This window comes from Xenopus laevis, chromosome 7L (genome assembly GCF_017654675.1).
Source record: "Xenopus laevis strain J_2021 chromosome 7L, Xenopus_laevis_v10.1, whole genome shotgun sequence".
NCBI classification, from domain to species: Eukaryota; Metazoa; Chordata; class Amphibia; order Anura; family Pipidae; genus Xenopus; species Xenopus laevis.
The window spans coordinates 48257749-48270914 of NC_054383.1; the positions used below are offsets into that span (position 1 = coordinate 48257749).

Below are 13166 nucleotides of genomic sequence, written 5' to 3' on the forward strand. Positions count from 1 at the left end.
CTGAATACCTTCTGATCCAGAACCTTTGTTTACCTTTACAGGTTCAAGTCTCTTTTGAATTTCCTCCTGAGTCACCCATGCATCACTAGTTAAATTATTAGAATTTGGTCTATTATAAAGTGTAGACAGATGGAAAATAACAGTTCTGAATCTCTGCTTTTTTCCTGCTCCCACCAACCAATTGACTTCCCTCTATTAAAACAGGCCCCATCCTTCTTACTTTTATTCCACTATTTACATATTTAAATTATAATAATTTTATATTAATTTTACTTTTCACTGCAATACCTTGTTCCTTCACTATTTTAGCTTTTTTTTGCATGCTTTCTTGGCCTTCTTGTAGCTGTTAAAAGTCCCAGCTAACTTGAATGCCAACACACATTTTTTTCTTACCAACCTCACACTTCTATTAAACCCAAACTCAAATGCAGCCAAACACTGAGGAATTATCTGACAGTCAGGATAAATTCAGCATTGTTGTTTCTATTTCATTTTGCTTTTTGGACTGAAATGGCAACTCTGCTTGTGTTCACAGTACACGCAGTTCCCTTGTAGGTCATACTTGTTATCATAGCCTAGAATTATGTTCATTTTCTTATTACTCTAAATAGCACTTATCAATAAAATATGCAAACCAAATTTTGCCAAAGTGAGATCATTTAATGGAACAGTAATATTCACCACAGACTAGATATATCCAGAAGACAAGCAATTTGATACTAACACTATGATAGGATAAGAAAAGAGTAGAGGACTGAAAGAATTGAAGGTATTTGGTGGACTGAAGAAATTCTCAGGTCCTGTTCCAAAGGTGGGAATATTCAGTGCTTTCCATAGCACTGGCAAGGATGGCAAGGGTCACAGTGAACTGTTGAGAAATAAAATATTAATAAAAATTAATAAAATTTTAAAACCATAAATACCATAGCATAGAAAGGTTTACACATTCTTTATGGGTAACGTACTGTGATATAGATCACTAACAGTGAATATTTTAAAAATCTGCTTTGTATTGGTTATAAGTTATTTGGAGCCAACTAGTTCATAATACTTTTAATTACGTAATAATTACCTGAATAATTCATAGTATAAAAGTAACACATAGGAGCAGATTTATCAAGGGTCGAATTTTGAGTTCATGGGAGTTATTTAAAACTCCCATGATCTCGAAATTCAACCAATTGCAATTTTTTAAAGCATTATAATTTTTGAAACTCGGGTGATGGGATTGACCCTCAAACTTGAAAAAAACTTGAATTTCAGGAAGGCAGCAAACAACTCCAAATTGATCCCAGGACATCCCCCATAGGCTAAAACTTCAATAAATTTTAAAAATCAAATTAGAATTTTAAAAAAAATCTTTAATCAAATTTTAACAATTCCCTATTTGAATTTGACCGTTTTTGCCCAAAAAAAACTAGAAAATTCCAAGTCGAAATTTGAGTTTAAAAATTCGAATTTTCACTACAAACCTTGATAAATCTGCCCCTTACTGTTACTGTTGACATTTTTGTATTTTCTGTAGCTTTTGTAATAATTTGTTATATTCCGTAGTCATTCATTTTGGAACTGAAAACAGTAAAAATCTAGCCTTCTGATAAATCTTTTTCCTTAAAGAGGTATTGACAACAGAAATTGAACCTTTTTTTACATCTACCATAAAATTTACTTTGCATGCTTCTTATAATTATATAATTAATTATAATTATAAAAAATATTTGCCCAATGCTTTTACATTATCCCTGTGATCGCCTATGAAGATTTTAAGTCTCAATATAGAAGGACACAAATAGAAAAGCTAAGACTCTGCTTTTATCCCCTCTGTACAAAAACATATACATGGAAATTATTTACCTTTTTGGGGGCAGTGCACAGTCTTGCAATGGTAATGCTGGGCAGGTTGGCAGGCTGGCAGAAAAAAGACAATATATGAAAATAAATTCTATTGAGTTTACAATTCTACTTCAGTCTATTATAACATGTTCAAGAGAATCATTTATTACTATTTATAAATAAAATATATTTAAGAAAAAACAAATTGTTTGTTTGTATTTGTACCTTCTGACATACTTGCAATCATACAAATCCATGAAAAGCACATACACTGGCACATAGAAAGATTGTCATTTCTCCATTACTTTAGCAGATGAGATTGTTTTAGGCATTTGTTAAGTGTGAAATGTTGGACACTGTGTTCATCAGTGAGTCTGTAGTCTGTACAGTCTGTAAAAAATCATCCATATGTTGATGTGCTAAATATTATCCCTATTGTATGAAGTGGAGTTAAAAGAGAAGGTCAATCAAAGCTCTAGTAGCAGACCCCACCACTAACTTGTTCTGACAGAATAGCAGAACAAAAGTGGGGCAGGGTAGAAGAATGCAGACAGCACAAAGGGAAAGAAGATACCATAAAAAATGTTATAATAAACCTAGTCCTGACCAAAACAATAATCTGACCAAGCACTGGCATTATGTTGTTTCTAGCAGCTGGCTAGAATTCAACATGGGTTGAATTTCTATCTCCATCTGTGGACCTGTCGTAACCTGATCGAGATTGAGATGAAAACAATATAAAGCTCTAGTTCATTGGTTGATTGCTAGACTGGATTTATTATTAAAACTTTCCATTGGTACTATATATGTTACTTACGGTCATTACATATGGTTCGTTGACAAGGATCTTTACAGACAAACTGTGGTTGCAATGGATCCTTGTATACAACCTGCTGATATGGATCTTTGCAGAGGACTTGTGGCTGGCATGGATCTTTGCAGACAACTTGTGGCTGGCATGGATCTTTGCAGACAACTTGTGGCTGGCATGGATCTGGGCAGTAAGTCTTCTGCTGGCACTGGCTGCGACCGCCTTTGACTCCAGACATGACTGGTGCTTTGTTCAGTAGTATCTTCTGACACACTTGGAGACACTTGGATTCCCTAAGATATGTTTGTTTGATCTGAAGTGGTTCCTTTTATATATTTATATATGCAGTATATCAACATATACACATTCTTCAGCTGTCTGTAAAATTAATCATTTAATATACAGCATTATGTGCATTTGTTTAATTTGTGTAATTGTTTTACAAGCGAAATAACATTAATAAATATAGGCTTGGTATTTAAAGACTAGAGGACACATACCAGCATACTTGGATGAATATATCAGTTGCTTTTGCCAAAACACTGTTAAATTATGTGTAAACTATAAAGAAAATTAGCAAAAAAGACAAAAATTATGATATGATGGTATAGGCTTGTATAAGCAGTGCCCCTCTTACCACTTGCATTGGGTATTTGCATGTAAGTCTATATGTTCAGTGTTAAATAGTAGCCAATTCCATATTTGGCTGCTTATTGAATAACAGGTTTCCAAAAAATAGATTACATACCCATATATTATACACTCTATATACCCATACACTCAAGCAGATCCACACATAGAAGAAGTAATATACACTATATGGCAGTGTGTTGGGAGTTTCCTTAAATGAGAGGGATCTAGGGGTTTTTGTAGATAACAAGTTGTCTAATTCTGGGCAGTGTCATTCTGTGGCTACTAAAGCAAATAAAGTTCTGTCTTGCATAAAAAAGGGCATTAACTCAAGGGATGAGTTAACACAAGGGAAGGAAACATAATTATGCCTCTTTATAAGTCCCTGGTGAGGCCTCATCTGGAGTATGCAGTGCATATAAATGAGCTGGAGAGAGTACAGAGACGTGCAACTAAATTGGTTAGAGGGATGGAAAACTTAAATTATGCGGGTAGACTGTCAAGGTTGAGGTTGTTTTATCTGGAAAAAAGACGTTTGCGAGGGGATATGATTACACTTTACAATTACATTAGAGGACATTATAGACAAATAGCAGGGGACCTTTTTACCCATAAAGTGGATCACCATACCAGAGGCCACCCCTTTAGACTAGAATAAAAGAAATTTCATTTGAAGCAACATAGGTGGTTCTTCACAGTCTGGACATTGAGGTTGTGGAATGCACTGCCGGTGATGTTGTGATGGCTGATTCAGTTAATGCCTTTAAGAATGGCTTGGATGATTTTTTTGGACAGACATAATATCAAAAGCTATTGTGATACTAAACTCTATAGTTAGTATAGGTATGGGTATATATAATGTATGTGAAAGTAGGGAGGGGTGTGTGTATGGATGCTGGGTTTTCATTTAGAGGGGTTGAACTTGATGGACTTTGTCTTTTTTCAACCCGATTTAACTATGTAACTATGTAACTATGTAACTACTGTAATGCAATTTAGTACCTTTCCTGCAGAACAAGGGTTACATACCTGCCCACTTGCATTTGCCAAGAGGCCCTGGTAACGTTAGAAGATGCATTTTCATTTTCTTTTCCACCAAAAATTTGACTCTTTTGATGGATATGGATGGAGTAATGATAAGGTCCCAGTGGTTTTTTAAACAACAGAAATACATTTCATGAATATATTTGCCGTATACAATGGACATCAATTTTAGAGTTCCAATGCAGCAAGTTACACAAAAGAAATTGTGGACCCATCTGACATACACATGACTGGTGTGGCTTCGAGCACTTGTAAAAGTTCTTTCAGACAACTGTAAAGCAACTCAAATGCCTTCTTAAAGCAGAGAATTCCCCCATATTTTCTATTTTCCCCAGTATACCCACTGCCATAACAGCAGAGTCAAAAGTAATCACAAGTGCAACATGCACTGCTTGTGGCAGGTGTCGGTACTGCCAGGCAGGGATCACCTGATAATTCTCACATAATCACATTCCTGAATGATCTCTGCCCAATAATGCTAGCATCAACCAAATGTAAGGTTTCCATGTTCCATAAGCATAGTCAATGTTTTTTTATACACTTGATGGGGTGAAAAATTTCGTTCATCACTATGATGGCAGATAAAATACTATATATAGTTATAGGCAAATAAATTCATATGTTTATTTATTTCAGAAACTTGTGACTACGGATTTATGTAAGTTGAATAAAAGCAGCTCTGTTCGCAATAATTCGACAATTTTAATGACCAAGAGGCTAAGGCCTTAACAAATCCCCCTTGTCAGCATTCTTGATGACAATGAATTTATTAGACTAATAAATCCATTGTCATCAAGAATGCTGAAAGGGGGGATCTGTGGTGGTTCTGGATGTGGAGTATTACGAATCAGAAGCATTGCGACAGTTACATGATAGTGCAACTTATCGGATTCTTGATAGTGATCCAACCCAGTGTTTCGTACTAGGCTATTGAAACTACTGGAATGGCCCAAGTTTAAATCTATTTTGAGTGACAGCGAATTTACCTTTTTGAATAGAATAGATCCACGTATTCCTATCTTTTTTTGGCTCCCTAAAGTAGTATTGATTGTATCAACAAAATCCAAAGTGTCAATTGGAAGCCAACATATAATTGGGAAACACTAGATGTATTTGCATTGTATTCCTCCATAGATCATGATAATGGGATATCAGCCATTCGTTTTTGGTTGACACATTTTGGATTATATTTGGATGTACAAAATGAATTTTTGATTGAGGCCCTATACTATCTTTTGAGTACCAACTATTTCATGTTCAATGGCTCATTCAGAGAGGGGCTGCAATGGAATCCTTTTCGTAAAAATCTTATTTTAGGTACATCTACGATTTGATCTTTTTTGGGAGGGTGACAAGTCCTTGGTTGATGAATTTGTATGCTATTGCAAAAACACAGGTTGGGGCATTTCATTCACTAGCGAAATGAACCCCCATGAGATTTCCTATCTTGACATCAAATTTATATCCAAATCAGACGTTATTGATACTGTTTTGTATTGTAAATCCATTACTTGCAATACCTTACTCCATGCAAACAGTAGCCATCCTGAGCATGTTATACGGGGGGTACCTTATGGTCGGTTCCTAAGATTGCATAGGATTTGTAACACAAGGGGCTCCTTTAACTCTCAAGCCATGTCCCTGTGGGATCATTTTCTACAAAGGGGGTATGCCCAGGTAGACATTAAAAGAGCATATGATAGAGCGGTGGGTGCTAATCGATGTGATCTATTAGAAGGTGTACGAAAATTTGCAACAACACATATTCTGGAAAAAATAAATATCCCAACACGTCCACTAACATGAAATCGGGGCACTCGTGAACCAGTTCGGTTTCCTGCATCATCACTACATACTCTAGGGATATTTCTTATTTATAGAAAATAGTGCGAAAACATTGGAGTGTTTTAAGACAGGATTCGGTTTTGAGTACGAAGTTACCATCCCAACCTGGTTTTGTTTTAAAGAGGGAGAAAAGTATTGGTTCTATCCCCAAGTTTGTTTTTAGATCCCAAACCAGTGGGGCCTTCTGGTTGGCTTAGTGTCAAGGGCTGTTATAGATGGGGCAGGACACGCTGTCATGCTTGTGCCCTGATGAAGCCTTCGAAGGAATTTTCAGCTACTTACAACCCCTTATAGACATAAAATCAAATTCTATGAAATTGTGGCACCAAACATGTAATATATTTGATCACCTGTGCCTGTGGCATACAATATATTGGCAAAACCAGTAGACCAGTTAGAAAACGGATTTCAGAACATTGAGGTGCCTCTAGAGGAGATAAGAGCTCTGCGGTTGCAAAGCATCTGATTGAACAACATGCGGGCAAAAGTTGTGTTTCTTTTCAAGTCATAGATAGGGTGGTCCCAGGAATTAGGAAAAGTGACATAGAGATATCCCTTTTGAGAAAAGAAGCTTTTGGATTTTCAAACTGGATATGGTAACACCTAGGAGTCTGAATAGAGAATGGGAACTTAATTGCTTTATTGACTAGGCTTCCATATTAACTCTTATTCGCATTTAATCTATATTACCTCTATATTACCCCTTTATTTGTCAGTCTATCTTGTGTACTATATATGTCAACTTATTACCTTGTTTTATATAATTTCATTTTGATATAATTTCATTTTGGTATATTTTTCAACAATTTTTCAATTATTTTATGCTTTATTGTATTTGTATTATACATTATTATTTAATGAACTACTTAATCCTTGTGGGCTACTTATATACTTTTAATTAATCTATTGATTAATTATCTACCTATTTATCTATTGATTCTTAATTAGTCATCATATTTTCACTTTTCTAATATGTCTACATTTCATACATTGATTGATGCGATTCTGACTGTGATTCTTTTAGCGAATTGATATCACCTGTTGCTTTTAAAGGAATTGTTCAGTGTAAAAATAAAACCTGGGTAAATAGATAGGCTGTGCAAAATAAAAAATGTTTCTAATATAGTTAGTTAGTCAGAATTGTAATGTATAAAGGCTGGAGTGATTTGATATATAACATGTCAGTCAGAACACTACTTCCTGCTTTTCAGCTCTCTTGGTTTACACTGACTGGTTACCCTGGCTACCAGGCAGTAACCAATCAGAGACTTGAGGGGGGGCCACATGGGTCATACCTGTTGCTTTTGAATCTGAGCTGAATGCTGAGGATCAATTGCAAACTCACTGAACAGTAATGCACCATGTGGCCCCCCTTCAAGTCGTTGACTAGCAGAGTTATAGAGCTGAAAAGCAGGAAGTTGGATTCTGGCTGTTTTATTAGAGATCTGTTCACTCCAGCCTTTATACATTACATTTTTGGGTAACTAACTATATTAGAAACATTTTTTATTATCTATTTACACAGTTTTTATTTTCACACTGAACTATTCCTTTAATGTTTATATAAGTGATTAAGTGACTCACACTGTCACGAAATGCATTAAGCCTTATACTGCACCACCCTGCCCTACTTTCTACCTTTGGAATGATATATGCTTTTAATCATATATAATAAAAGTGGATTTTAACCCAAATATCCTTGTGAAATTGAACTTCAATGGATCCGGTGACCCTTTCAGTGCGCTTCCTCCTCTTTCCTATAAGGCAAATAAATTTGCCAGACACAAATTCGCTGTGAATTTCCAAGTTTTGCTGCAAGCTAATTAACTTGCGAAACTGCGGCAACAATTCGCCTGCAAAAAATCGACACTCTGCAAAATTATTTGGACGTCCATTGACTTTAATGCATTTGGACCAAATAGTAGCGCGTATAAAAATTGTCGCTCGAGGCAAAATTGACACAAGTCAAAATTATTTTGACTCCCATTGACTTCAATGTGTTTTGCGAATTCTTTGCCGTTATGCGAAATTCGCCCATCATTAACTGTTTATACTGGCCTACTCTAACAATTAACAGAAGTAAATTTTTAATACTGTACTATAATTAATACTAAAATCAAATACTATAATTCAACACATTCTTTAAGCAGGAATATTGCTATTGTTGATCGGCATTCTAGTGCAACCTTTCTTAACAGAAACAAACTATGAGACAATGATTGTGAGGGGATAAAAATAGAGTATCATATTTTCTGCCTTGTATAGCCTGAGTGAGTGTCCCTAATATAATAATGTATAGGGCAAAAGGCTATTTTGTTATGGTGAACTTTTTTCTTTCTGAATCAATAATCCCATCAGTTATTGAGATCAGAGTCAGAATTAGGGGAATATTTATTAAACAAGGCTTTCTTAAACTTTGATTTTTTTAGTTTTTCATACTTTATTCTGGGTGTCATGTCAAAATATATACAGTAATTTAATATGATTAAGGAAACTTAGAAAACAGTGTAAAAATGAAGGGAATCAAAAATTTTTGGTAAAAATTCTCACATTAAACTACTCCTCGTTTTAAAAAAAATTTTGTAATGAAGAAATTTAAAAAAAAGTAGATGAAGTACAGTTTTATGAATGTCCTGTCAAGCTCTAGCAGTAATAGATGGCTCCTGAACAATTATAGGAACAGCAAAGCAATGTCAAATGCTGCATCAAAGCTTGGATTTTGGCCACAGGTTTTCTAACAATAATTGGAAAATTAAAAGAGTTATAAAAATGCTCTGCTCATACGTTTAAAGAGAAAGATTTTGCCTCTCTTTGGATTATGACATTTTTTTACTTATGCAAATATAAAAAACTTCGAAAGTATGTGATCATGTAAGGATAAATATTCAAAAAACGATAGCATGAAGTAAACTATGCAGACTATTTGCAATAAAGAAAACTGGCACAAATTTATGTAAAAAATAGCTTACAAACATCACAGTTTGAAAATTAGCAGAATTTTAAGATATTTTGAATATATTTGAGAAGCTCACATATGTACAAGAATATTGCTACAGTATTTATTCACAAAAGATGAATGACAAAACAGTTCTCCTAAGGATCTGATTTAAATTCCCAGGTAGGATCAATGCCTTGAATAGTGAGCATATTACTGTTAACTGCTGCTTTCCAACCTTGTTTGCCACGTGACTGCCCTGTATACATAATTAGTTGTACCACAGTGCCTTAAGGTCTTCTGTTGATTTCATTTCTTAGCACTGAGGTGGAATATAGATTGCTCCCTGTTTCTTTCAAATAGGTCTCCAGGATTATAGAGGACCATAATTATTCATTTCTCAATGACTCTATTTTTTATTGTCTTTATGTACATATTTGCTGTGTGCATGGTTGGGGCTTCCTCCTGACCTGATTCAGAATATTAATGAGCATATTTTTCACTCACTGCAAAGTGCAATTTCGAGGTTGTACTTCTTTCTTTTATCTGTATTTTTTCTATTTGTTGTAATCCCTTGCATCAGTTATCAGGCTTTTTTCTTCAGAGTTGTTTAGAGTCTTGTGTCCAACATTTTATCAGATAATGGCATGTGACACAGCAGTAAATGGCACAATGACCATAGTGCAGTGACCCACAGCAGTAAACAGTGCGGAATTCGACAGCATAAAACAGTACTGTATAGTATAGTAGAGCATGGTGATACTGTGGGTTTCTGTGGGTTGAAAAACATTAAAAAAATCCCATGCTGACTAAATTAAAGTGATAGACGAATGCTTTTTAATGCCTGGTTTACAATTATTTGGAAATTGTGGGGATATTACACTGCGTTATGGGTAATGGTTGAATTAAGACTGAATGTGCACTTTGCACACTATGGCTGTGTCAGGGCCCGAAGGCTCAGTTTGGAGTTGTGGACCAAGGAGGAAGCTGTAGACTCCAATACACTACACACTCGTGGTAACAAGGGGTTAATAAGAAGAGTATTCAATCCAGGCAAAATATCAGTTCAGGCAGCAAAGGTTCAATGTCAGGATACAGGCCAAAGTCAAGATCAGAACATCACAATATCACACCCAGGAACATAATAAAGTAGAACCTATAATCGGGCAATGGCTGTAGGCTTCTGGCATCCTTTTATAGGCAAATTTTTGCGCCAAAACGTGCGTGATGATGTCAGTACATACAACAATTTTAGTGCATCCACCCTTACAGCTGCATTCATAAATGACCTCTTTTTGCTGTTTCTCCATTTTGTCTTTACATGTCACACGCAGTATTCTAATCAAATCTTTCACCCAAGAATTTTAATATTTCCTCTGGAGTTTTAACACTGAGTCATGTTTTTGTTTTAATAACTACCCCTATATTTATTGCCTTCATTCCTCTTGTAAAACAATTACACAAACGAATGCACATGATGCTATAAATTGCATGATTAGCGTTACAGACAACTGAAGAATGTGTATATGTTGATATATAAAGAAGTCGCTCCAGATCAAACAAACATATATCAGGGAATTTCCAAGTTTCTCAGAAGATACTACTAAACAAAACACCTGCCATGTCTGGAGTCAAAGGAGGCCGCAGCCAGTGCCAGCAGAAGACTTACTGCCCAGATCCATGTCAGCCCCAAGTCGTCTGCAAAGATCCATGTCAGCCCCAAGTTATCTGCAAAGATCCATGCCAGCCTCAAGTCATCTGCAAAGATCCATGCCAACTAACCATATGCCATGACTGTAAGTAACATACAAATACAGTACTACTGAAAAGTTCAACTTGCAATATGTGGGCCTAAATACAAAATTAGAAACAAGAAATATTTAGAATTATACTCTTTAAGAATGCAATTTAGACAGAAAAGAAGACAAAAAGTCAACAACACTCTGTAATGCTAAACAGCTGCTATGTCTGTGATTGTTTAGATTTTTTTTTAATTTTATGATGTATCCATTTCTCTCTCAATTTCTTCCTTAAACTTCATTTCTGTGCTCTTTCACTTTTCTGCCCAGTGTAATTTTCATTTTACTATTCAGTTTTACTATTTCAAACTAAATGAACCCCCTAAAAAATTGGTTTATATTTATGTTTTATTTAACCATAATTACTAATTTTCTGGATCATGTAATAAATGTAATTATATACATACAGAGTAGTTAATCTGATAAACTGAGTCAGAATTATAAACTCAATAGAATCTCTTTCAATTGTAATGTTTTTATTCCAGCCTGCCAACCTGCCCAGCATTACCATTGCCAGACTGTGCATTGTACCCAAAAAGGTAAATATTTACCATATATATTTTTATGTAGAGGAGATATAATATTGATAGAGTCTGCGCTATAATTGCAGTGCAGACAAGCTATATACATTACTTTTTTTGTATGTCTTTTGATATATGAGCTAGATATCTACTGTAACTCAATTTAAAATTAGAGAACAGGAGAACAGAAAAGAGATTTTACAAAAAAATGAAGGCCAGTTGCAAAATGTCTTAAAGGGATTCTGTCATTATTTTTATGGTGTTATTTTTATTCCTAAATTACACTGTTTACACTGTAAATAATTCATTCTACCATATAAAATTCCATTTCTAACCCTAATTTTTTTTAGTTGTAATATTGGTGTGATACATTGTGAAAAAAAAGCATGTTTTGCCATGACAGTATCCCTTTAACATGTTTCTGTATAAGTTTCTACAGTATACTAAAGGCTAATAGAAATGTGAAACGGCCCTTTAATGATAACATATACATATTGTACTACTCTTCACTATATAAGGACTGTTCCTGAGGTATTCCAAACTTTAAATTGTTGCAAATATTGTTTCTCTAATACTTAAGGACCTCGATACTGAATAATGACTGCCTTTGACTGTCATTTTCAATTAGAGGTCTATAATAACATTTCTCTATAGCAGAATATAGTTATATGCCTATATAACAGACAAAGTTACATTTCTGAATGTATAAATATGTATGTGATATGTATTGTGTTCTAAATTTTGTTTATTTCTCAACAGTTCACAACCCTTGCCATCCTTGCCAATGTTATGGAAAGCACTGATTATTCCCACCTTTTGAGCAGGACCTAAGAATTTCATCAGTCCAACAAATGTCTTAATTTTTCCAAAGCCTCTACTGTTTGCTTATCCTGTCATAGCTGTATTGTTAGTATCAAATTGCTTGCCTCCTGGATTTACTGTATCTATCCTGCTCTGGATATTATTGTAACATTAAATTATTTCACTTTGGATCAGTTGGGTTTGTATTTTTAATTATAACTGGTATGAGTTTACACACTTGGATACAAATATATCAGGCATGTCTACATAGTCCTGCAAGGAAACTGTATACTATGTAAGGATATGCAGAGCTGCCTTTCTGGTCGTAAAGTAAATAAAAACATGAACCTATCTGTTCAACATCTCATTCCCAAACCAAGTGTATTAATAAGTAGTTGGTCTTCCTTTTGCTGCTATAACAGCTTTTACCATCCTCAGATGGCTTTCCACTAGATTTTGGAATATTGTTGGTGGGAATTGCTTTCAGCATTCAGCTACAAGAGCATAAGTGAGGCCGGACAAGATGTTGGGAAGTAAGGATTGACTAACAGTTGGGTTCTAATTCATTCTGGAGGTGTTCATGTGGACTGAGGTCAGGACCAGGTCATAGTCAAGTTCTTCCATACGTAAATTCTGTACAGACCTTGTACGAGCATGGGGCAAAGAGCCTTCCCCAATCTATTGCATCAAAATAAGAGGCACAGCATTTTTAAGATGTAATTGTAAGTTGTAGATTTAAGGTTTGCTTTCATACAACACAGGGGTCCTAGCCCAAACCATGGAACCATGGACAGCCCTAGATCATTATCCCTCCTCCACCAACTTTACTGTCAGCATCATGTAATCAGGTAGTATTTTCTTGTTATCTGCCAAAGCCAGACTTTTTTGTCTCTGATGGTGAAAGGTCATTTATCACTGCAGAGCACTGCTCCAGAGTCCAGTGGCAG

The 13166-nt window shown here is 35.1% G+C and overlaps 2 protein-coding genes across 2 annotated transcripts; one reads left to right on the forward strand and one right to left on the reverse strand.

Annotated features, from left to right (window-relative positions):
• Nucleotides 1–639: 639 nt before the first annotated feature.
• LOC121395730 (small proline-rich protein 2B-like) lies at nucleotides 640–2958 on the reverse strand. The gene is made up of 3 exons (XM_041570007.1): nucleotides 2651–2958; nucleotides 1855–1908; nucleotides 640–868 (listed from the first exon to the last, which is right to left on the reverse strand). Exons 1-3 carry the CDS (start codon nucleotides 2880–2882, stop codon nucleotides 822–824), a joined length of 333 nt encoding a protein of 110 aa, XP_041425941.1. The 5' UTR covers nucleotides 2883–2958; the 3' UTR covers nucleotides 640–821.
• Nucleotides 2959–10628: 7670 nt separating this feature from the next.
• On the forward strand, nucleotides 10629–12408 carry LOC121395731 (small proline-rich protein 2D-like). Its single transcript, XM_041570008.1, has 3 exons — nucleotides 10629–10894; nucleotides 11383–11436; nucleotides 12178–12408. Exons 1-3 carry the CDS (start codon nucleotides 10720–10722, stop codon nucleotides 12219–12221), a joined length of 273 nt encoding a protein of 90 aa, XP_041425942.1. The 5' UTR covers nucleotides 10629–10719; the 3' UTR covers nucleotides 12222–12408.
• The last annotated feature ends 758 nt before the right edge of the window (nucleotides 12409–13166 follow it).